Source organism: Arachis stenosperma, chromosome 7, assembly GCF_014773155.1.
Source record: "Arachis stenosperma cultivar V10309 chromosome 7, arast.V10309.gnm1.PFL2, whole genome shotgun sequence".
NCBI classification, from domain to species: domain Eukaryota; kingdom Viridiplantae; phylum Streptophyta; class Magnoliopsida; order Fabales; family Fabaceae; genus Arachis; species Arachis stenosperma.
Window position 1 is genome coordinate 81,575,620 of NC_080383.1, and position 25,127 is coordinate 81,600,746.

Sequence of the window (25,127 nt, forward strand, 5' to 3'; positions counted from 1 at the left end):
GGCAGCAGGGTCACCGGAAACATGGAGGGGTGGGTCTGGGCTGCTGGGTTGGGGTAGGATGAAGAATGAAGAAAGAAGGAAAGAGTTGTGGTGGGTTGGTACAACAGAACATCCTTCGTGATTAAAGCCCAAAGCGCAACCTATGCGTAAGAACGTATGCGCACACATTAATTTAAAGACTAATTTATCCAGATCGCACATGTGAAATTAGATAATTACATGTATTATCTAATAAAAATAAACATTAAAAATTATTTTGTATATTTTATAATATGAAAGACTAAAATGTCCAATGATAAAAATCTTAGCAACTGAATTAGGTAATAACTGAAAAAGTTATATACAAAAATTTTATATTAGATTTCAGCGCATTCCGCAGGTCTAAATCCGGTTCAATTAAAAATTTGTACATTTGTTGCCTCTTTTAGTTCCAACACGTTACGATTAAAACATGATTTCACATCACAGAAACACTAGAGAAATTGGCATACATAAGTGTACTAATAAAAGGTCAACAAGAATAGAATACACGCTGGTTTTTTTATATTTTTTATTTTTTTCCAATTTACAGATCTTCACATTACCAAAACTCATAGCAGCATCATTACAGATAAGCCTTAGCACCATTCAAAGCTACCATATGTAGCGAATCTTGTGCCAATCTATTTTGAATTCCATCTCAGGAACTTTCAGTTTTTTGAGCCTGGCAGGATATTTCTTGCGACCTGCTTGCTGTTGAAGGACATGACAAGGTTGTGGCAACATGTCATACGCCATCACAACAGCGACAGCTAGCACGAGAATCGACAAAACCACGCAGAACAGAAACTTGGTATCGACCTGCAAGTACAATATCTTATAACAAACTCGTTATATGCAAATGCAAAAGCAAAAGCAAAAGCAATACCAAATTCTGATCAGTGCATTCGTGTATTATGAAATCTTTGTCAATTTTAAGGGGCTTGTATGGAAATTACTTCGATTGGAAATTTTAATTATGAAAAATTTTTTTACCCTCCCTTCCTCACATTCGCATACGTTATTGTATTCGTATTTATACTCCTCTTTGTATATCTTGATGTGCAACACAACTTACACATTCATAATTCAAATCAATCCTTTTCATATTTGATTCCAAAAGAGAACACTTTGATATATAATTCCACTCAATTCAAATCAATTCGACTCCAAATCTCTTATGTTTCAAACACACTCTTAATAAACTTAAGAGATTCTTTTGGAAAAGAAATACGGTAAGCTAATTAAAATCAGAAGTTCGCAAATTTGTTGCCAGCTTACTTTTATAGCATAAACTTCAGGAAACAGTGCATACCTTTCCAAGAACTTTGCTTTGCCGGGGAAAATTTCTTTCCGCATGCTCAAGGCTATATCGTAGCATCTCAATGATGGTAGACTCAGTAGCTAGATCATCACAATCTGCAGGATAATTAAGAAAATATTAGATTTTCATGAACACAGGAACATGAATGGAAGGACAAGTTAAAAAATTGGAATGCTACCAGGGATATCAAAAATTTGTATTGTTGGTGGAATTCCTAGTAATTCTCCCAAATAAGCACGGACACGGACACGGTCAGGCAGGGAAAGGAGATCCCCATGAGTGAAAACAAGAACAGGTTTGTCATCTGCAAGTAAGGACAAGCAGAATACTGAAAAAACTTGAATTTTGGTCCAACATATATTTTCAATGATATTCTCATAATTTTCAATATGATCAACAGCAGAATGTACACTATTTCAAGTATGCCTAAAAAATAAGGTGTGCAGGCCTCAATTTACTCAAGCATTGTGAAAAAGCTTCGCAACTGTATGTCAACAAACATTTCAGAGAACTAGGAAGTAGGAACAACCCAAATTGACTTTTAGTCTTTCATAAATGTGCATCCATTACTCTGCAAAATTTAAAATGAGTCCTCTGTGCGGTTGAATATCTATTGTAATTGATTATCTAAGTTTACCCTGTTTTGGTTGAAGGAAAGAAACAAAAGTATTGGAATTCTTCCAACAGTCATTTACATTGTTATTGAGGTTACCTGCAATCTAATCATGATAGATATGAAATCGTGCATGTTTCATACCAAATTCCCACATCCATCAAGCACAGGATTAAGTTGCACTATACAGATCAATGCGATTTACTGTCAAGTATATCATCATAATTATCTCAAACATAAAATAAACCTTAAAAAATTATAAGAAACCCACACTATCACAGTGATTATAAAGACATTCACTACGAGTTCACTTGGAACTGGAAAATGTCAGAAATATCCTAGTGATAATAATTAGGAGAGCCCGACTTCTGTTCAAGTGTAAGATTCCACAGATTCAAAGAAAGAAAAGAAAAAGAGGCAGCCGGTGCATCACATCCCACGTTACGCAAGACAAGGGAAAGACCACATCCAAAAGAGTTGTAGGTACCCTAACCTGATGGACATATCAATGGCTGATTCTATTATATCTTAAACCTGTGACATCAATACGTAGACAACACACTAAAGAAACTAAAAAAAATAAAAGTCATGCATTTTTGTGCAGAAAACCATCAAACTATGTATTGTTGAGCAGCATTATGTTTCACTAGGACGTTCCACTTGTCTAGTTGAAATTTCATAGTGCAAGTTGAAGTTCAATTTTCCTCCACCTTGAATGATTCATCTTTCCGAGTTCACAACTTAACACTAAGATCCAAGGTTCAGTCAGATCTATAAAACGTTCTGAGTCATGAAGAATAAACATGTGCAATCATTATTCATTTGACTTCATTGCTGCTAATAATTGATAAAATTCTTAAGAAATGGGCAAAGGTGCAAGGTGCTGCTACAAATGCTACAACTAATCACATATAAAATCTCTCTTAGGTCATAACAGTGTGGCCTATACGGTAGATTAGAAAAGCCAATAGTTTTCTCGAACAAGAAATATTCATCATTCAGGTATAGATACCAAACAGTTTTTATGCTGTAATGCTAGAAGGGAAGAATGTAGGCCATAGCCCATAGGTGATATGAGCCCACATGTTCTCAAAAGTGGGGAGGACTAGAATCAATAGAAAAGTAGTCAGGTGGATAGGAGTATGAGTATGAAAAAAAAAAAAAAAAAAAAAAGAGCTTTGGTTCATCAAATGTGTTCAATACTCAACACTATCTAGTGCATTCTCTTTCAATTTCCATTATTTACTATTGTTTATCCTTATATACTTCTCGTACCAACTACATTGCTTCAGAAAGATTTCCTAATAGAACAAAGACACCTAACTAGGACAAAATGAATTGGGGGAAAACAATCAACTTTTTGGTACATTGGTGGCAACAAGATTTAACCAAATGACTCGTGCTAACTACCTAAGCCCATTACAACTAGCCTTCTCCCATAGTATCATAGAAATAGAAAACACACATTACTATATATATACATAAGATTAATGGATGAGACTGAGAGTAAGTTCTCAACACATACATTGGTGATAATGGATCTCAATTCATATATATATGCAGATGGTAGGAAAAGAATAATAGAAAAGCATATAATTGTCTTGAAAATACCTTTAAATGACAAGAATGGGCTGTTGAAAGTTTGAACAATTGTTTCAATATACTGTCTCTCCCGTGCACCAGTATCCTTCATTGATTTCAGAACCGAAAGACCATTTACAACATATATTACAAAATTAACCTTTCTGATCTTACTGGAAATGAAACCATTCTTGCGAGCTTTACACATCAAACTTTTCTTTAATATTCGACTATCTGTCTTCCTGAGATATATATGTCAATATCAGCATGAGTGAATTTTGAATCTAATAATGTTTCTTTTATATTTTTATGTATAGACCTTACAACAAGCTCTCCATGACGAACACCTTTTGTCATCCAACTCTTCAGCACTCTATCATTCTCATTTTCATTCGAGTTGTCAGACAAACTACGTGTATCACATAGACAGATCGAGGTTGAGTGCCTTGGAATCATATACTCCTGGAGGAAGTATGTCCCATCTCCTGTAAGCAAATTATCTGGCATCAAAAGATAAACAAAGACATGTCATAAAATGAAATTACATATTCATTATTCAAATTGACATTAAAGGTAAAATGAGAAATTGTACATGATACTTGTGCTCTTGCTGGTGCAAATTTATCATCCTCAAGCACCTTAGAGATTCTATTTATCATACTACTTTTCCCAGATCCTCCTGGACCAACCAATAGGAGGCATGTTGTCTTTGGTACATCATAATCACATGTCTGTAAGCCACCCACATTCTCAATCCATGCTCCAGGCTTGTAGCTGAGGCAATAAAATCACCAGATATGACATAATCAAATATGAAAGATAAAAGTAACGTTTCAGATCACACAAAACTAAACTTCAAGTTGGTTGGTAGCATGCACAACAGTGTAAAAGTGATTCAAGATGAAACCACAGAAAAATTTCATGCTAGAAGTGATGCAATCAAATTGCCAATAGATCAATCATGGAAGATAAGGGTATGAAATAAGAGAAGTAGATATCTGCATTTAACATTGTGAGAAGCACCAAGTGCTTCAAGGCTTTGCATGCGAACACATAACAGGAATACCTAGGGCCTTTACATTTGAATCTGTTTTCCACTTGTTTATTTTGTCAAAAATATTGTCTTCACTGTTTATAAATCATAAAAATTTCAGCAACGTGGAGTTGGCCATCATTAGGAACCAAAACACTTTCAAGATTGCACAACCAAATGTTCCAATTTGAATACAATAATGGTTGCTCAGGAATCAGGATATTTAGACAGGATGAATAATGACCCAAAGTTTATGACTGATGTCCTGCAATCTTTGTTAAGGAGCTCAAAACAAGTGTAAGGGGAAATTTATTATTATTATTATTCCGATCTCCATGGCTTGGTAATTTTTATTCTTTTCTTCAGTTAACTGATCAGATACAAATTTCCAAGGATGATACTAAAAGAATTCAATGTTTCAATGTGGAATCACAAAATAACCAAAAAAAAAAAAAAATTGGGCGCTTTTGTTAATAGAAAACTTAAATGAGACGAGAGTTGAAATAAGAACCTCAGGATTTTTTCTTTCACATGCTTCAAATTCTTGCTATCAATCGCGAATCGATCATAGCTTTGCGAGATTTCTTCATAGGCACTAAGCGTTTTCCTTTCATTGACTTCAAAATCAAACCTAGAAGAACACCATTCTTCGCTAGTTTCTCCAACATCTGACCCGTTCTCCACATTCACTCTATTGTCTCTGTCAGAAAACCATTGTCAAACGAATGATGACAAAGGAGCAAGGAAATCAACTATAAAAAAGAAAAAAGAAAGCAAAAGTATGAACTCTGATCACCTACCAAACTATGATCCAGTAAACTTTGCAATATACTCCTAAAATGTCACAATAACATGTATAGTATGATCCATATAACTCTTCTTAGCTGCTTATTTCAATACATACGATCTTTATATTTTCCTCAAAAAAGAAAATACTTCAAAAAAATAAAACCGAGGTTCTACCTTAAAATATGTTTAAAATGTCATTTTGTACAATATTTATTTGTTTTGTACATTTTACAATATGTTTTGTACAATATGACAAAAACAAGGTGAAAATATTGAAGTTTAAATATGCGCATGTTAGTAAGTTACAAAAATAATGGATTTCTCCAATAAGTAATTTTTGCACTGTACCAAATCAGCAGCACCTGAATTACATTTCAGGAAAAAACAAAGGGTCTTAAACAACAACAGTATCAAAATCCACCGATGATAATAAAAAAAATTACCTGAGTGCAGCTGGGGAGTGAGAAGAAAGCAAGGTAAAATCCTCTTCCAACAAAGAGTCTTGATCTGCACATAAGAGGCATTAGCATGTTGGTAATCTGGTCGGACAAAAAAAATTGAAGCTTTTTTATTCTAAGAAAAGAAAAGAGGTTTTCATGCAGAGAAATCCGAAGGGGAAAGAAAAAGACACATAAAGAAGAAAGATACCATTAGAAACAACGGAGTCACCCCCCATAGTGATCGTTGACGTCTCTTCTTCTTCTTCCACTTTATTCTTTTCTTCTTCTTGATGGGTACGCAAATGAAGTTTCGGTGGACTGGGACTCGGGGAGTGTTGGTAAGACCATTTTAGTACGGACCTCATCCCTGTTTCTACTTATGGCCACCTGTTATAAAAAATAATTCCACCTCAATTTTTGTTATATAAATAATAAATAAAAACTCAAAATATCTCTCTCTCTTTTATTAGACGGAACTAACTTTAGTCTCTATTATGATTCCACTTAATTAATTAATTAAAATATTTAAAATTAATGTAATTAATTTTTTTAATAATATAATTTAAATTTATAAATTTATTATGATTTAATTATTAATTAAATAAAAATATAATTATTTACTATAATTAATTATTATAATTATTACTAAATTAATTATTATTTAATTATTTAATATAATTATTTAACTTATTAATATTTTTATAATTATTTATTTTTAAAAATTAAATTTATTTTTTGATGTAAGTAAAATTAATTAATTATAATTTAATATAATAATATAAATAATATTTAATATTAATTATGATATAAATAATTAATATAAATTATAATTAAATAAAAAATTAATTATTTAATATAATTAATTATTATTTAATTATTTAATATAATTAATTATTATTTAATTCATTAACATTTTTATAATTATTTATCTTTTAAATAATAAGTCATTTGGCAAGTTATTATTAGATGTATGGATTGGAGTCCCTATTTAGAAGGATTCCTCCTTCTTGATCCAAGAGAAGGAATTTTTTTTTGCTTTACTCCACTTTTCTTACATGCACAGTAAAGGAAACTCTAAAAAAATAACCATTGGAGTTGCTCTAAAAGCGACCCACTGCCACGTATCTGGTCAAATATTTTTTTAGGTCTCCTCTTATTGTCAGATTGAGATTAATTACATCCATAAAGATAATAAAAAAAAAAATTTTTGTTTAAATATTTATATATGTTATGATGTTATTGAATATTTTTATTAAATTAATTAATAAGTTGATGGAGGAATATGTGCTAATTATTGAGTTGCGTTGAATTTTCACACCAAAAAGAGAAATAGTAATAATAACTGTAGGAATAAAATGAAATTTATGATTGGTGGTGATTCAAATCGATTGGAACGGATAAAGGAGAACGGAGAAAAAAATAGTCTTGATTGCATCTTATGGTGCTTTTAACTTTGTTATGAAGGAAATGAAATTAAATATAAAATTACAAGGTGCATGGAATTGTTTGCAAGAAATTTCAGCTTGGTTTAGTTCTGTACTTCCTATGCACTTGCATCTAGCTTTTCTAAATTTGCTACTTTGAAGAAATAAAGCTGATTAATATTTTTGGTGATGATATGTGTGCCTGTTGCCTGTTGGTTTTAAACAATCCTACATTAATAAAAAACTAATAAAACTTCAAAAGCTTCTTTCTTAATAGCTAACCTCTTATCAAACATTTAGCAACATGTAGTTTTCTGCTAGGTTTTCATGTGTCTGTCATGTATTCATGTATGCTTGCATTTGTGTTTAATTGTTTGTTGTCTATATTTACTGAGTAGAACCAGATTTCTGACATTATTTTTCTGATGGATACAAAAGATGACTGACAATGAGAATGTAGAGAAAAAGACTTCCCGTGGGGCTGATTGGGAGGTTGTATCCCTCACGGCATCAACATATGCAGCTGCTTCTGGTCCTGACGAAGTTAAGTTGAAGGAAGATGTGTATGCCCAGGATGAAGGAGAAATGTCACATGCATTGTTCATGTCTGGCCACTTTGTCTTTCCACCAAGTCAACATGAGAACTTGCTGGTGGAGCCTGACTATAGCGAGATTCTTGATGAATCTGGAAGCAAAGATGTTCCTGTTGGAAAGGATTAAGGAAACTTGACATTCACAGGATTGAATGCTTCAGAGGAGTTTGAGGGTATGCCGTATTTTGATGAGACAATCAGCAGGTTGTCTGTTCATGGGAAACAATTTGAGGAAGGTGCAACTCTACACGGTTTTGGTTTGACTGGAGAAGAAGAAACTATGTATGACTCTCCAAAGTACACTTCTTTCCACAGTGGAACTGATATTGGTTGTGTAGTAGCATGCGGAGAAAGCATAATTGAGGCCCAAACAACTGAACTAGTAGAGCAAGGGTCAAATGTCGGTCCCGATTTATGGCTGTCAACCACAACACCTACCAAAGATAATAGATACAGCCCTTTAGATCTTCCATGTGGAGCTTGGTGGAAAAGAAGAGCATTTCGTTCTGTATGTGTTGCAGCTACGGTGATGGGCGTTGTGATGGTTGGACACCACTGGCAGCAAGAAAGATTTTTGCAACTCAAGTGACTGAATGTAAATGGCGAGGTATTTCCATTTTCATTCAATTGGTACAAAGATTGTATTTTAGTTTATTCAGTAAAAGATTTAGTTTTCATCAATTATTCATGTAAAAGTATCTTTTACACAGTCGTCTAAAAGATATAACTGCTAGACCAATAAATGTGTTTGGTTTTTATCTTAACCATTTTATAAGTCACATATAGAAGTTCATATTCTATGATAATTCAAAAACTTTTCTACACTGACTATGTATAAATAAATTCTTATTTGATAGATAGTGTGATGTTGAAAATGAATTTCTAGAAATGGAGAAGTTTATAGCATTGAATTTACATGTTATATAGAAGTATGCCTGATTTTGTCACACTTTTTCGGACTAGTATCTTCAACTGTAATTGTACATAGCATATTTATTTTTTATTTAGCATTGCAGTATATGCACTTATTATGTTGTTTCCACAGGCAAGAAGCAGGGTACTTGTTACCATATATCGACTCAAAGATATGATTGTCGGCAGCCACCGTCCAGTTTCCTTGATCAGAGGAGGCTCCTCTGGTGAAAGTTAAGATAAAGGCTGCTGTGAAAAGCTAAAGATAATAACAAAAACTGCTTCTACATGAAGCTGAGAGAGAAGTGCTACAGGTTTCCAAAATACTAGGATTGGTCGTTTGAAATTTATGAACAACGTTGCGCTGGCTTCGTATTAGGATTGGTTGAGCTTCCTATTTGTGATTGTTGTTGAAATATTTATCTGGTGAGTTCTTTATCTTTGCCTTGATTTGCATTGTATATAGCTCTGAAATGTTCTTCAACTTAGTAAATTTGTATTTCATTCTATTTTTTGTGGAATTCACAGTTTAGACACCAAAGATAAGATGTAAATGAAGTGGCTATTTGCCTATGAGTTGTAGCTCAAACGCATTTGTCTCCCTCTCCAAATGGGGGAGTTCAGGTTCAAATCTCTCTTTAATGTAACTTGACCCAAAAAAAAATGAAGTGACCATTTGAATTGTGGTAGATTCTTCTATTACTTTTCATCTAACCACTATGGATTCTGGTCAAAACTATGATCATATATAAGATAGAAGCAATAATACTATTTGAAAATGCATTAGTAAAATGTGGTCTATTCTCCCTAATCAATGTATATTCTGAAATGGTACTGGAGAATGAGATCTTTTCTCTCTATTAAATCTTTTTACTCTCTACTATCTCTACTAAGAAACCGTTTGGTTCCTTAAGCACAGAAGCAAACTGAACCAACATCAATTCGTGTAATTCAGTTATGTTTTTTTGCTCCTGTTTCAAAGATTTAATAATAACGTGCTCTAACCAAAAAATATATATATTTAATAGTGTGATTAACATGTGAGGACAATATATAACTATTTAAGAGTAAAGTGACAAATAAGTTTTTGAAAATTTACATTTCGAACATATTAGTTCCCAAAAAATAATTGCTAATAAAATTTTTTCAGAATAACAAATATGAATAAATTAGTTCAAATTAAAAATTTTTACCTTAATTATAGGGGCAAATTTGAAGGTAATATATCTACATCTACTATTCTAAAGAACTTTATTCGTACTTTTTTTTAGAGATTAATTTATCCGAAATATTTAGGATTTATTTATCGCTTTACTCGCAATTTAATAACAAATGATTAACTAATAGTGACCAAACCAAAAAAAGGTCAACATGAAACAGGTCAGAACAAGCCATGCTTTACTCTTAAGTTTGGTCTGTAGTCTGAAATAGGCTTTTTGATGAGTATTGAGTCTGACTTGTTGTCAAATCTGACCTGACTTAAAGTTTGTCAATAGGCATTTTTTTAATAAATAATTAAAGGGTTAAGTATTTTTTTTTCTCTAAGGTCTTGGTGAAAATCAAATTCGTCCCAACCTTTTTTATTGTTATTAAAATCATCCTTAACGTTACAAAACGTTATAAAATCATCCTTTTGTGCATAAACAACATTTTTCCGAACAATTTTATCCTTAAACAAAAATAAAAAATATTAAAAAAGAAAAACCACCCCACCCTACCCTCCCATCTAAATTAGAAAAAAAAGAAAACAAAAGATACCGAACAAAAGAAGAGAGAAACAGAGAGGAAGAAGAAAGAAAAGGAAAGGAAAGGAAGAAGAGGAAGGTGATGGCGAAAAAGAGTGCGGCCGCCACCGTCGCTTTCACCGTTGTGTCGTGACTATAGAGAAAGAAAGACAAAACGAGGAGAAGAGAGAGAGAATGAGAGAATAGAGGAAGGTGGAGAGGTTGGGAAGGTGGAGAGCGGAGAGTGGTTAGATCGATAGAAGCGTCTTTGAGTTCGTCATCTTCAGCTTCGAATTCCCCGATATGGTGGCGCTGTGACATGTTCTGGGAAGGGAGAGGCGGCGCTTGTAGTGGTTGTTGGCTTTTGACAGACAGCGACGGTGGGTGGCAGTTGGAAGGAAGAGGAAGAAGAATGGGAAGAAGAAGGAGGGGCGTACTGAGGGCGGCGACGGCCAGAGGTTGATGGCAGTAGGTTCCCACACCGCACCGTTATTTCCTTCCTCCTCTTTCTATTCTTTCTTTTTTTTTTTTTTTTTGAAGAATATGAACGTCTTTTTTTTAATTTTTTTTAATTTTTATTATTGCTGATTTTGGATCTGAAGTTACGGTGATGATTGTTAAATTGTTGTTAAATCTAAAATTTCTGTTAATTTATTTTGTGGATGTTGTTGTTGCTGTTGATTCACTTTGATTTTAGTGTTGCTGAAAATGTGTTACTATTGCTGAATTTGTTGAATTTGTTATTGAATTTGTTGTTGCTGAATTTGGTTGTTGCTGTTGCTTAATTTGTTTGTTAACTTGAACGAAAGCTTGTTGTTAATAGAGTTTGAGAAGAGAGAAAATGGGAGTTGGTGTAGAGAGAGAAAGGTAGGTAAGGGAAGAAGCTTAGGTTGGGAGTTTGAGTTTATTGGGTTGTTGGGGGAGAGAACAAAGTTTAGGTCTTTAGTTGGAGGAAGAAATGGGTTGGGAGGATGATGGAGAAAGAAAGGGATAATGAAGCCACTGCAAATGGGTTGGGAGGATGATGAACAAAGTTAATTTATTTTATAATTTATTTTTTACAAGGGTAAATTTGTCTTTTTAGAGTGAAAAGGATAATTTTAAAGCGTTTTTAAACGTTGAGGATGATTTTAATAAGAAAAAAAGGTCGATGACGATTTTGATTTTGACCCTATACCTTAAGAACGAAAACAATATTTAACCCATATTTAAATTTAAGGTATAATTTAATTTTCAAAATTATAAAATATAATTTAATTAACAAAAATACACATATATAATTAAAAAGAGAAATGACTTAGTGAAAAAAAGTATTTAAATATTATAGAAGACCTAAGTTTTTTTTTGTCTTATACATTACACAACACACACCCACTCACACACGCTGTTACTACTAACATGAGTTCTATATTCCTCAATGAAGATTCCAACTTGGATGCAGCTCCCAATGAGGCAGGTGATGCTGCCATTGATCCAAGGCCTCGGCTGCGAACACCCAAGTTTAAACCCTTCTTATTACATTTTTTCTAGCATAATAAAATTCTATATATATCTTTGTAGGCCCAAGCTGGATCTGGGGTTTGGGTATTTTTTGGTTAAATTTGATATTGATGCGGATCGTGAGAAAATCATTCTTGGTGGCCCGTGGTTGATAGACGGTCACTATGTTGCAGTAAAGCCATGGGACGTGGATTTTAGGCCATGCGAACAATCCTTTGAATCAACGCTAGTATGGATTCGAGTCTCGGAACTTCCAATTTGGTGCTACCAAGAACAAGCAATGCTGCGAATTGCTTCTGCAATAGGGGGTTCCAGAAAGTAGACTTGGTCACTAAGCTTGCAGAAAGAGGAAAACATGCCCAAACTTGTGTTCAAATTAATCTTGGGTTGCTTGTAATCAAACATATTGTAGTGGAGGGTATGACTCATAAAATGGAGTACGAGAGTTTACAGCTGATTTGTTCTACTTGTGCACGGTATGGGCATGATAAATCGTTGTGCATGGAGAAGGAGTCCTCAGCAGGAAATGGTGATTCTTTTGGTGATGGAAAAAATAATGAAGCCCCAACATTAGTGCCACACAACAATCATGAAATTCAAAAAGAGGTTGAATCGGAAGCTCGTGATTTGGGTGAGAATTCTCGTAATTTGGGCGAGAAGTTAGGAGTTGTTAAAGGGAAGGATGCAGTTACAGAATCATTGGCTCCTCACGTGCTTGATGGTCATGTTAATGAGGCATGCATGGATGATGGAGAACAAGTGTTGCGTAAGGAAAAATTCACAATGGACCATCCATCAAGTTTGAAGGACCAAGATGGAAAGCAGCACAAGTATGGTTCGAGAAGGGTTCCAAGGCCCAATTTGCATGGTGATGGAGGCAAATCAATTGGCATTAGGATGGGGCAGCGAGAAAAACATGAAATTGCGCCATCTCCATCGTGTAGAACTCCTGCACGTCATGGAATTTCTCTCCGGAAGCGTCCGCGGCCTTCTTCCCTGCAGAACTTGCCAGTTGATAAAAATGGTGGCGCAACGGAGCAAATCTTAGCAGATGAAAGCATGGCGGGTGCAGCGGTGGGGGGTCCGAGGGTGGCAATTATTGAGGATCAGAGTGTGCCAGTATCGCAGGACAAACCACCTATTGAGGTTGGTGATTCTATTTAGAGTTTATGTTCTTATTTATTATGTCCCTATTATTTATGGATATTTTAAATATGATTGTTTGGAATATTAGGGGTGCTTCTAATAAGTTAGTCCGGTGCATTGTAAGGAACTTGTTAGAAAATTTAGACCTATTTTCTTTATTGTGGTTGAAATTTACTCCCCTTTCAGCATTTAAAATTGTTTTGGGAAAGGTTGGGGTATCACTCTATTGGTATAGTGGAAGCAGAGGGGCATAAGGGAGAATTCGGTTTCTATCCTCTATGAAGGGTGTTTGTTGTAAGTTCATTGATGCTTTTGGTCAGGGTGTTACTGTTGAGGTTCAATCTGATAATTTAATTTGGAGGTGTAGTGGTATTTATGGTAGCCCTCAATTTAATAAAAGGATTCTCCTTTGGGATTATCTTGTGGCACAATCCATGGTATTTCAAGGACCTTTGATTGTTCTTGGTAATTTTAATGAAGTCATATTTTCTCATGAATCTAAGGGCTGTCAATTTTTCATCAAAGAGCAGACAGGTTTGCTACTTCATTAGGGGATAGTGGTTTGTTTAATCTGAAGACTATTGGGAGACAGTTTTCTTGGTACAGCATGGTGAAAAATTATGTTGACGTGGCAAAAAAGCTTGACCGAGTCTGTATAAATAATAGTTGGTTATCTATCTTTCCAGATGCTTATGTAGAAGTTTTAAATAGGCTTTAGTCTGATCATTGCCCTATTTTGGTGCGTTGTAAAGGTTGTCCCCATCCTAAAGGGAATGGATCTTTTCGATTTGTTACTGCTTGAGCTACTCATCCCGGGTATGAGGATATTGTGAATCAGTCATGGTGGTATGGTAATAGAAGGATTCATGGCAAGCTTTCGGAAGTGCAGAAGAATTCATTAGATTTTAACTTGAAGGTGTTTGGTAACATTTTTGTTAAGAAATGTGAATTAGAGTAGCAGATTAATTATTTATAAAAGTGTTTGGAAGTGGTGGATAGCATTTATTTGCGTCAAAAAGAGCAACGGTTGCTTGATGATTATAATAATAGTCTAGTGCAAGAAGAGCTCCTATGGTTCCAAAAGTCCAAAGAGCAGTGGGTAAGGTTTGGAGATAGGAATACAAGATTCTTTCATATTCAAACTCTTGTGCAAAGGAAGCATAATAAGATTCATGGCCTTTTTCTCAAGGATGGAGTGTGGAAAACTGATTCAGAGGTTCTGAGTCGAGAGGCAGAGTCTTTTTACAAAAACTTATTCTGTCGTTTGGATGATGTTGATTTAGGTTGCCTTGGTGATAAGCCTCTTCCTTCTTTGAATAAAGAAGCTTGCAATGATCTTACGATACCAGTTACTGTGGAGGAAGTCAGAACAACTATTTTTCACATGAACTCCTTTAAAGCTTCGGGTCCTGATGGGTTTCAAGCTTTCTTCTTCAAGGAATATTAGAAGATCATTTGTCTTAATGTTTGAAAGATGATTAAGCAGGCGTTCTCCGGTGTTACTCTTGATCCAAGAATGATGGAGACTTTACTGGTTCTTATTCTAAAGGTTGAATCACCGGTATCTATGAAAGATTTCAGGCCGATTAGTCTCTGTAGTAGTTTACAAGATCATCACGAAGGTCCTTGTTAATAGGCTCCGTCCTCATCTTGCGGAGATTTTTGGCCTGCTTTAAGGAGGATTTATTCCTGGATGAGGAACTCCTGACAACATCATTATTGCTCAAGAAGTCTTCTATTTTATGAAGAAGACTAAATCAAAGAAAGACACACTGGCCTTTAAGATTGATCTGGAGAAAACCCATGACAAAGTTGACTGGAGGTTTTTAGGCCATACCCTTAAGAGCTTTAGTTTTCCCAGCCCTACAATTAATTTGATTAAGAATTGTGTCACTACTTCCTCCTTATCTATTCTTTAGAATGGAAATCGTCTGAATGACTTTACTCATAGCTGGAGTCTTAGACAAGGAGATCCTATGTCACCCTATCTTTTTGTGTTGTATATGGAGAGATTGGCATGCTTTATTAGTCATCAGGTTGATTTGGGCTTGTGGGAGCTAGTTGCTATTTCTAGAGGAGGACCAAGAATATCCCACTTAATATTTGCGGATGACTTGCTTCTATTCTGTAAAACTACAAAGAGACAAGTGCAAAATGTGATGTTAGTTTTTAAGACCTTTTGCAAAGCATTTGGGATGAAGATGTATTATATTCCCAAACACCCCCTTTGCCAACTCCCGTTACAATCTCTGGATACTTTTTATTCTCCTTTATCTCAAAATATGAAAGGTAATACTCTTTCTTACAATCCAGATGTGCAAACAGGTCCGGAAGTGGGTTGGTATTGGTTTAGGTCTACTGCCAAAGTCTATGACTCACACAATGGTTACTTGTGGTTGTGTAAGCAGCTGTTTGGTTGGGATGAGCAGGAGAATTGACTTTGGCTTTGGCGCCATCTTGTTCCGGAAAAGTACAAGTTTTTGGCTTGGCTATGTCTAAGGAGGCTCTTCCTACTGCAAGTTTTCGCTTCAGAAGAGGGATGTCATCATTGGATAGGTGCCCAAGAAGTCTTTCTAGCCAGGAATCGGTTTTACATTATATTCGGGATTGTTCAAAAGATCAGCTTGTATGGCATAGGTTGGATATTTCTTGTCATCCTTTGGATTTGAAGAACTGATTTTTGTATCATAGTAGAGAGCATCTGTTCATATTCTTTTCGGGACTTTGGTAGATATGGCGAGTAAGGAATAATGACATCTTTAATCCTCATGAAACTTGACTTCCGAAAAAAGTGATTTGTCTGGCATTAACTTCAAAAAATGAGCTTAGGAATATTTTTGAATTACAACGAATGTCATTTCCCTCTCTTCTAAATGATTTTTGGAATCCCCCATCAATTAATACTTTTAAGATTAATTGTGATGCTAGTTATCCTGATTTGGGTGATAGTGTTGGTTTTGCTTGTGTTATTAGAGATTTTAACGAGAGTTGGCAAAGGGGGTGTTTGGGAATAATTGAGAGTAATAGTATTCTTCAAGGAGAATTGTTTGCTATTTGAAGAGGATATCTCTTAGCCTGAGATGTGGGTCAACGAGATGTTATTTGTGAGACGGATTGTGTGGAAGCGTTTAATCTTGTTACTAATCACCAAGATAGTTTTGGGTTTATTGATCTATTAGTGCTCAAAATAAGAGATATCATGCATTGAAATTGGCGTGTTAACTTTCATTTGATTATGAAAGATGCAAACACGGTGGCAGACACTATGACAAAGATGGCGATGAAGTTACAACTTTCTCATGTAGAATTTCTTTCACATTGGGAGGAGTTTAAGTATAATCTTAAATGGAACTGTCCTCTATTTAAACAGTTCATTTATTTTATTTGTTTTGTTTTTTTTTTAGTTTATTTAAATTACCAAAAAAAGTTAGGTTAACAGACCCAACAGATTATTTCAAAACCCTAGATTTGACATTTTAAAAAATTTAAACTTTTTAAATATAATTTGAATTTGAATATATTTTCTATTAGATTAGGCCAAACACATGTAAAGCTACATGTGCTGTAGACCGTGTAGTCTTTTTCCATCCCTAAATCTCAAGTTTGATTTTTTTTATTATTTATATAATTTAGCTACTATTAACGCTAAAAATAAAAATTTAAGTTATCAATTAAGAACTTTTTTTATATTGAAAATGATACAAAGTTTACTTTTTAAAGTATTTATTATGTATTTATTAGATAAAAGGTTTAAAAATTTGTTAGTACTTAGTAGGAATCTTAACATGTGTCCTATGCTAAATCCTTATTTATAAATGGAAAATACAATTTTCATATTCATTTTTTTATGAAGAAATTTTGATGGTGGCTGCACAGTTGGACCGAACAGACCGGCGTGTGCAATCAGTTTTGGGGGCATCCGTTCCACCTGCACAAAATCAACAAGTCATATATATATATAGAACATTAAAAACCTTTGATTCTCCGAATTTTAATAAGTATGCATATTCATCAACCTAGAAGCTTTTGATTATTCTAGCTGATTACATTAGAAGTCATATGCATGATTTATTTTCAAAAATATTATTTGTATACTAAAATCAGTTATGTGTATAAATATATATATTATTTAATTTATTTTTAATATATATTTTATATTTTATTATATATTTTATACTAGTAATTAGTTTTAATAATTAATTTTAGTATATACATAACACAGTTGATAATTTTATTCATTGAGAGTGTAACAGAATATCAAAATCATTTTCATTAAAATCTTTGTAAACAAAATTCAACTGAGGTTTTAAAAAGAAAATTAAAAATGAAATTTTCAACGAAGACTATTAATAATCTAGAAGCAGAGACAATGTTTACGGGATATTTCAATTTTAGTACCTGGGAATGGACACAATAATAAAAAAATAAAAAACTCCAAAAATGAGTGGAAAAACAAAGTTGAAGTAAAAAATAGACGTATATGTTGCATCATATACTAAATCGACTCTCCTATATTGTCATATACGGGAATTCAAATTATACTTGTATTCAATAATGATAAAAATTTGAGTTAGCATTATAGAGCTATAAAATGCATTATTAAAACATTATTAATTTACACTTGCGTGCAGAGACTAACTAACTAAACACGTTGTGTGACACTGACATTACGAAAGCAAGGAGAGAAAAAAGAAAGAGGGAAAAAAAAAGGAAAGAAGAAAGAAGAAAGACTTATTAAAAGACATTAATTGGGGAATTTGCACATCTTCTTCTTCTCTACCTAAAACGCGCTTTAGCTTATCCTATTTATTTATTTATATACATGTAAATGTAAATAACCTATCATTGCTTCTCAAAGAAAAAAATAATACCAATAGCAACAACTTCTTTATCCTAAGTTCATAACTAACCATGAGTCTCAGTATCAATCACCAACAAGCTCCTGGTAAATTGTTTAGTCCACTATTATATTCTTTTATGTTTTTTTTTCTGTTGAAGATTGATGGTAAAATTATTAGTCATTCATCAAAATTGACCTCCCAACCTTGAGAAAAAAGCTTTTGATCTCTCTGTCTTTCTGAATTATTGAACAAAATAGGCACGTCTCTTGTCTGAAGCCATCAAATTCTTGAGTCTACAAATTTAGATCCAAAAAACCGAGTTTATAGTCGAGGTTTACAATTTAAATATACCTAAAGCTGTGCTGATTGAAACGAAATATATATTGAGGTGCTTGAGTAAAAACAAAAAGTACATGTCTTATATTCTGGTGACATATAGATAGTGATGTTTGATTATTGTTTTTATTGAGCAGTGACTGCATATCCAGCAGTAAGTAATGAGGGGAAGCATGCACCACCACCACCAGTGGGTTATCCAACCAAGGATGGCCCTGCAACCCAACAACAAACTCTTCCTGTGGTAACCACTGCCAGGGGTGACGGCTTCTGGAAGGGATGGTATTACTTCATTCCCTTTCTTTCTATCATCTATTTAATTTTTAATTACTTTAGTCTTTTTTGGATTTAATTACTTTATTTCTCAATAAGTTTTTTTGTTTTATTATAAAATAATGATAATATTTATATTAGAGCAATACTCTAAATCAGTCTTTAATCAATTTTTAGTCGAGCATTTTAGGTCTTAACAAATTTTAATCACTAAATCAATTCTAAACTTTTACTTCATGAGATAAATCAGTCTATATATCATAGTCTTTATTTTCGTAGAAAGATTGATGTAAAAATTGTTATATTTTTATTAAATGATGAGACTAAAATTTAGTGATTAAATATTTTTTAGACTAATCTGATTTAATAATTAAAATTTGTTAATAATTAAATTATCCAACTAAAAGTTCTTTACGAAGCAATTTGGTATATTACTCTATATTATTATCATACTTTAAAGTGTTGATATATAAAAGTAAAGATATAATATCTCTCTTAATCAGGTCACAGATGATAGTGTCTATTTTAAGAGAGAACATTCTGAATACAATAGAACATAGATTAGTCTCTATTCTTGATGATTGAAAAACAATATACTACTGAGAAATAAGAAAAAATAAACTGACTAAACTATGTATATATTCTTAATAATAGTGAGAAATAAATACTCTGAAGAAATATAGAAGTAATACTATATGTATTACATATGATATGATTTTTTGTGGATAATTTAAGTTTGACTGAAAAAGTTAAGATAAGGATAAAATTAAAATTTATCAAAAACATTAAGAATAATATTGAAGCAAATTAAATATTAGGAGTATTTTTAAAATTTTTTAAATAAATTAGATATTAAGAATATTTTTAAATTTTTTTAAAAATATTAAAAATAAAAAATATACTTTAACTTTAATTTCACAATGATAGAATTAAACTCAAATCTCATGTTTTCATTCTAACATATTGATCTCTCAAAGTAAATTTTATTTTATTTTTCACTCTGTTGTATTTTTCTGCAGTTGTGCTGGATTATGTTGCTGCTGTGCCCTGGACTGTTGCCTCTGATGATTGAAATTTCACTGCACTATTGCAGATATAGAAGATTTATGTTTCTGTTTTCTTTTTTATGTGATTTTCGGCTCTTTGCCAAACGATTCTTGTGCCTTGTCTAACAGGGATCTATTATATATATAAATGGGTAGCACCTGTAATTTGTTGATCATTTGCTTTATGCTTCTAAAGAAATATCATTAACAGCATAACAACACATGAAAAAAGAAAGAAAATGAATACAATAATAACGACAATGGTCTTCTCAATTATAGCAATTAAACTAGCTAGTAAGGATAAATGGAAAGAAAAAAAACTGCGCGAGTCAATCATATATAAGATCCGTCTATAATAAGTTCAAGTTTTTTGAGCTTTTCAACGTACACAAAATATAATTTATAAATATACCTCACATGGGTTAATAATAATAATTATTCTTTTATATTTACCCTAATCTTTTTTAAATTCATAAAGTAGAATTTTAATTTCTTTTTTTGTAAAGTGTAAGTTCATGCATCTTTCAATTCATTTAGAACTATCACCACCTACTCCACTCTTTTTTTGTTTTTTGCTCTCGCCGTGGCCATCCAGCCAGCACTCGTTGTCGGTCTCATCTCATCTCTCAGTGTCGTTCCTAGGCTCACTCTCCCTGTCTTCTCTTTTCTCTTCTCTCTTCTCTCTTCTCTCTTCTCTCTTCGAGTCGTCGTCAGCACTGTGGTGCTCTGTCTTCTTTTTTATGCTCCACTTCCAAAATTCTAATGGAACCTCGGTCTTAGGTATGAATTTGCTTAATTGATTTCATTTTTTTTTGTTCCAATACAAATTAAGAATGCTTGTGTATATTCATGAAGCATGCCAAATTATTTTTCAATAACACAGTGAGTACCTATTAGTCTTCTTCGGTTCTTCCTCTCTCGTTCCGTTCCTTCCATTTCCTCTCTCCAAATCCACGATTTTTCACTTTTTTTTTGTTAAATTATGATTACGATGGAATCTGTATTCTAGAACAGCGAATAATTTAAGATTATGAACTGGAAAGAGGCCCCTATTCATGATACATGATTTTTAATTTTCAAACATTTTTCGAATGCCTTATCCTTTTTTTTTTGTGCTGTACGATTGGAAATCAAATGGTTAAGTCATATTCAAACATGAAATCCCAAAATCTCCATCAGGTACATCACAAAGTATGTGGGAATTGAAAAATGTTATTTTTTTCTGTTGCTTATTTGGAGATTTTGTAGATATAAGATAAATGTATTTTTTAAATTAGTAGTTCATGAATGATGACAACTAAAATAAAATGGTCTCATTTATTTTGCTTATTTGATTCTGGAGTTTAACTATATGGAGTTCATGTCTTTAATTTAACAAGTTTTGAGAATTTTTTATACAGGAAAAAAATAGGACCTATCAATTTATTTATATGTTATACTCTGAATTTAGAAATATGTAATATTGAGTTCTTCCAGCAATCTTTTTCATTATTTCAAGCCAATGTGGACTTAATATGAAATGTCATCATATAATATCTCAAATACTTTGTTAAAGTTTATCATCATTATTTGACATCTCCCATAATTAGATGATTTTAATTTACCTCTGCAATTAACAGTTTGAACTACTCTAATGCTCACTGCCAGACTATAAACAAAAATTGGATTCATATGCTCACTTATAATCTGTATGCCATGCATAGGCTTTTATTGTTTACTTGTGTTTCTCCAAATTGGGAAATCAACTCCAAATTGGAAGGCTTTTGGAGTTCCTATTGTATCTAAACATTGCAATGTTACAAAAAGATCCGATCTCCATGATCTCTATCTAAAGTTGCTAAATTCACTTCAAATTCCAACTGAAGAATCCTTAAAAAAATTAAATTTGAATAACAAACCGAAAAGAATGGCAGAAACGGAGGGGACGGAATCACCTCATTTAAGTTCAAGTATGAATAGGGAAGATTCTTCTTCAGATGGAGGACTGGAGTTTTACATAATAGATAAAAAAGGAATTGTCAAGGATTCCAAGATATCAATGAATGAGCCACTGGAAATAAAGAGATGCTTAGCTAAAATAATATACATGACAGTAGTTCATGAAGTTTTATCTTTGCAGGGGGAAGAAAATCAAAGCAATTACTAGCAACCATAGTTTCTTTTTCTTTTCTATTTTTAATGTGTATTTTGCTGAGGAATTAGGGAGAATAAAGTGAAAAAAAATACTGTATAGTTTGCCATTCTTAAAGAAGAAGAGGATTTGAGTAGTACTGTAATGTTTGCCATTTGTCAGTTCTCAGAAGTATGGACCATGTTTTCAATTTGGGGTTAAGATGTGCCAGAACTCCTCTTTGATTGTTGTACTAAACTACTAATAGTAGTTAATGAAGCCTTAATCTATCACATCCCTATTTTCTGATGTCATTTGAATATTAGAATACAAAATAAATAAATAAATAAATAATACCACGAAACTGTACAGGAAAAGACTATACTAGCTAAGAGAAAACAATATATGTTAGGGAGATAATAAAAAATAACCCAAACACCTAAAAAAAACTGATCTCCCATATCATGTAGCATATCTTGTATGTACAATACAATCTATCATTCACAGTAGTCATTATAGAGGATTATATGATCACTGATATTGATAATTTAGAATGGTAATAATAATACACACGACAAGTAATACATTTTACTGCGCTGACAGTAGGTTATTTTGGGCATCCCTAATCCTTCTTCTTAGCATGCAGTAGTCCACTCTGCAGATCTATGGCACTTTGCTATGCCGGCGGCACATAAATAGCATTTGCAGCTATTCTTGCTGCTGTGAGTGCATCTTTTGCTTTTGGAAGGTTCCTTAATGAGAAGTGTAGCTTGCTTTCTAGCAAGTCTATGTCTACAAGTAGAAGCTTGTCATCTAATCTTCTAACCTCTTTGATCAAGCTGGAGAGTAAAGTCAAAACTTCTGAAAACTCTTTATTTTCCATTAGAAGTACTGCAAATCTTGCCTCAACTCTTTGCCTCAAGAGCATACGCTTCTCAACACGAGTCTATTGTACCATTTCTTTGCAGAGTGCAATTTGAAGAGCAGATGTTCCTGAAATTTTAGCAACGGGACATGAGCTGCAAAACACATATACATAGTGTCTTTCATATTAAAAACCACCAAAATGGTAAGATTGAAAATCCAATATCAGTAATGTCACTATCTCAAATTACAAGCTCAGATCCATTTCCAAAAGCTAAAGGAAACAATAACATACACAATTAGTATTATTGCAACTATTGAAAATCTAACATGTTCCACAACCTATGATGCCGAAACACTTTATTTTTGTTCAACTATGCATATCGAATATGCATATGCATCAAATACTAACATTTTAAACTTCTTACATTGTCAATAACTTTTTCATAAATTTCAGAATACACATATGCAACATAGTATACCACTAGTTTAAAGCAAAAAATGGAAACAAAACACAATAAAAAGTCTTTAGGTATTTTCATAAATTTTTTTATTTTTACAAAGTTTGAATTTATTTTACTCACTGTTGATGTTGATAGCTCATGAACATTCAATAATCAATTAGATATAAATCTAATCACCAATTTTCACATCACCATAACAGAGTCAATAAAAGGTTGATCTTCTGTACCAATTTTCACAACTGGATACTGGAATGACAAACTCAAGAAGCTGCAACAAGTAATATAAAGTTATAGAGATAAGATTGAAAAATCTCAACTTTAATTCAGTTCCTGTTCCTTTCAACTCAACAATTATAGCCCCCAATACTGAAATTCCCAACAATAGTGAACATCACTTACTACAAAAGAATCTCCATTTTTCAAACATTAAATCAAAATATATAACAAAAGAAACTTTATTAAAAAAAATTGGAAAAGGGGGGTAAGTACCTGTTTGCGTTCCCTAGACCTAGCAGCAGACTCTTGATCATGTGTCTCGGCTTATGAAGAGTGGCCTTGTCCATTGGTTCCTCCCCCGCCCTTCTCTTTCCCTTTGCCACCGCAGCTGTCCCTCCTGATTATTACTATTTCTTTTTCAAAATTAACACAGGTAAATCAGAGTACTCACAAGCTTGATTGCAACCTCTTTATTTGTCTGAATATTGGTACCCACACAAAAATTATTAAAATAAATTAATATAATAAACCCTAAAATGAAAAAACTCACCGAGATAGATCTCTCCAAAGGATGCGCTACAGATTTTTCGACCGATACAAAACTTGTTCTCAACTAGAGGCTCCATTAAAGGTCATCCTCTTTTGACCAAAATCCTAAAAAGGTTTAAAACTTCAATGGATTATTAATTCCCAATGCCCTTAAGACAGCTTCTATCTCAGTAATTAGTCAAAAGAAACAACACAATTTGTTTTATCAGTTCACAAATTATTTTATCAAGTTATGAATAAAAGAGTTTGAGAGGATCAATCTTCACCAAATATTATTCCTGTTCACTTATTTAGTTTTATAATATTTACAAAACATTGTGACAATTCATCAAATTACATGATTCCAATATGAAATTGATACTAGTGACTATTAACAACAATCTGGGCATGCGTCTGTTTTATGCAATCGGTGGTTTTGCAAAGGTTCAAGAGGTCTGTGTAATACAAAGATTCTTTTATGTGAGGTTTTGGAACCAAAAATTGTTGCACTCTATGGGATACGCCATGCATTTCTTTGCTATGTCATCAAAAGAGAATAATATATATATATATATATGCTACAGCATTTGGTAAAAGTAAGAGTTTCCAAAAGTGATCGTTAATGAAATTTCCAATAAGATCAAGCTATGAAAATAAGAATTTTAGTATTAGAATACAAATGGAATATTTAAATAAAGATAGAGATTGGTCATAATTATTTTCAATTGATATTTTAAAAAAATATTAATTAATTATGTTGATAACTAGTTTTTTTCAATTTTTTTTCTATTTAAAAGTTAAGACACCCTTTGATCTGATGTGCAGCAAGTGCTATTGAGTAACCAAAAGTAATGAACCTTGTGAAAATTTCTATTCACATGACGAGCATTGCAGAATATATAATGCTCATAGACATGGCATTCTCTTAAAATCACATAAAAATGCTCTTATATTTCAAGGAGCAACATTACATCTTTTTAAATTTTGGAGAGAAAAAAATTACATTTAAATTAGTGTATTATGATAATTTGTACCAGCAAATTATCTTATTATCCTATAAAAGTTAACTTGATGGATTGTTGAGATGGTTGACCTGAAACTGATTTAGAAGCAGCAATGATGGATGATAAAGATTAAGATTTTATTAGAAACTATGCCATCAAGCTATACCTCTAACCAAACTAAGCTTCTAATTGTACCTGCAAAATTTGAGAAAGCAATATCTATTATGACATTAAATAAAGCACAAATCTATATTTAGATCAACTTACTATAACAGAAATACCCCAGAGAAACTACAAATTACAGCACATATTAATAGAGAAAACAACTTAATTTCAATTTTTAAGATA

The 25,127-nt window shown here is 32.8% G+C and overlaps 2 protein-coding genes and 1 pseudogene across 4 annotated transcripts; 2 read left to right on the plus strand and 1 right to left on the minus strand.

Moving 5' to 3' along the window:
* Nucleotides 1–362: 362 nt before the first annotated feature.
* On the minus strand, nucleotides 363–6,199 carry LOC130941598 (uncharacterized). 2 transcript variants are annotated; one of them, XM_057870157.1, is made up of 9 exons: nucleotides 6,007–6,199; nucleotides 5,802–5,865; nucleotides 5,081–5,269; nucleotides 4,129–4,310; nucleotides 3,856–4,036; nucleotides 3,567–3,778; nucleotides 1,521–1,646; nucleotides 1,334–1,437; nucleotides 363–855 (listed from the first exon to the last, which is right to left on the minus strand). In XM_057870157.1, exons 1-9 carry the CDS (start codon nucleotides 6,161–6,163, stop codon nucleotides 634–636), a joined length of 1,437 nt encoding a protein of 478 aa, XP_057726140.1. In that variant the 5' UTR covers nucleotides 6,164–6,199; the 3' UTR covers nucleotides 363–633. The 2 variants fall into 2 exon arrangements, with proteins under 2 accessions (XP_057726140.1, XP_057726141.1); XM_057870158.1 differs by having other exon boundaries at nucleotides 366–840.
* Nucleotides 6,200–7,660: 1,461 nt separating this feature from the next.
* On the plus strand, nucleotides 7,661–8,965 carry LOC130940334 (ATG8-interacting protein 1-like; annotated as a pseudogene).
* Nucleotides 8,966–17,800: 8,835 nt separating this feature from the next.
* On the plus strand, nucleotides 17,801–21,311 carry LOC130939166 (protein CYSTEINE-RICH TRANSMEMBRANE MODULE 9-like). 2 transcript variants are annotated; one of them, XR_009070188.1, is made up of 4 exons: nucleotides 17,801–18,042; nucleotides 18,412–18,556; nucleotides 19,567–20,373; nucleotides 21,297–21,311. XR_009070188.1 is itself a non-coding variant. In XM_057867268.1 (3 exons), exons 1-3 carry the CDS (start codon nucleotides 18,009–18,011, stop codon nucleotides 19,610–19,612), a joined length of 225 nt encoding a protein of 74 aa, XP_057723251.1. In that variant the 5' UTR covers nucleotides 17,801–18,008; the 3' UTR covers nucleotides 19,613–19,769. The 2 variants fall into 2 exon arrangements, 1 of the variants encoding a protein (XP_057723251.1); XM_057867268.1 differs by lacking the exon at nucleotides 21,297–21,311 and having other exon boundaries at nucleotides 19,567–19,769.
* The last annotated feature ends 3,816 nt before the right edge of the window (nucleotides 21,312–25,127 follow it).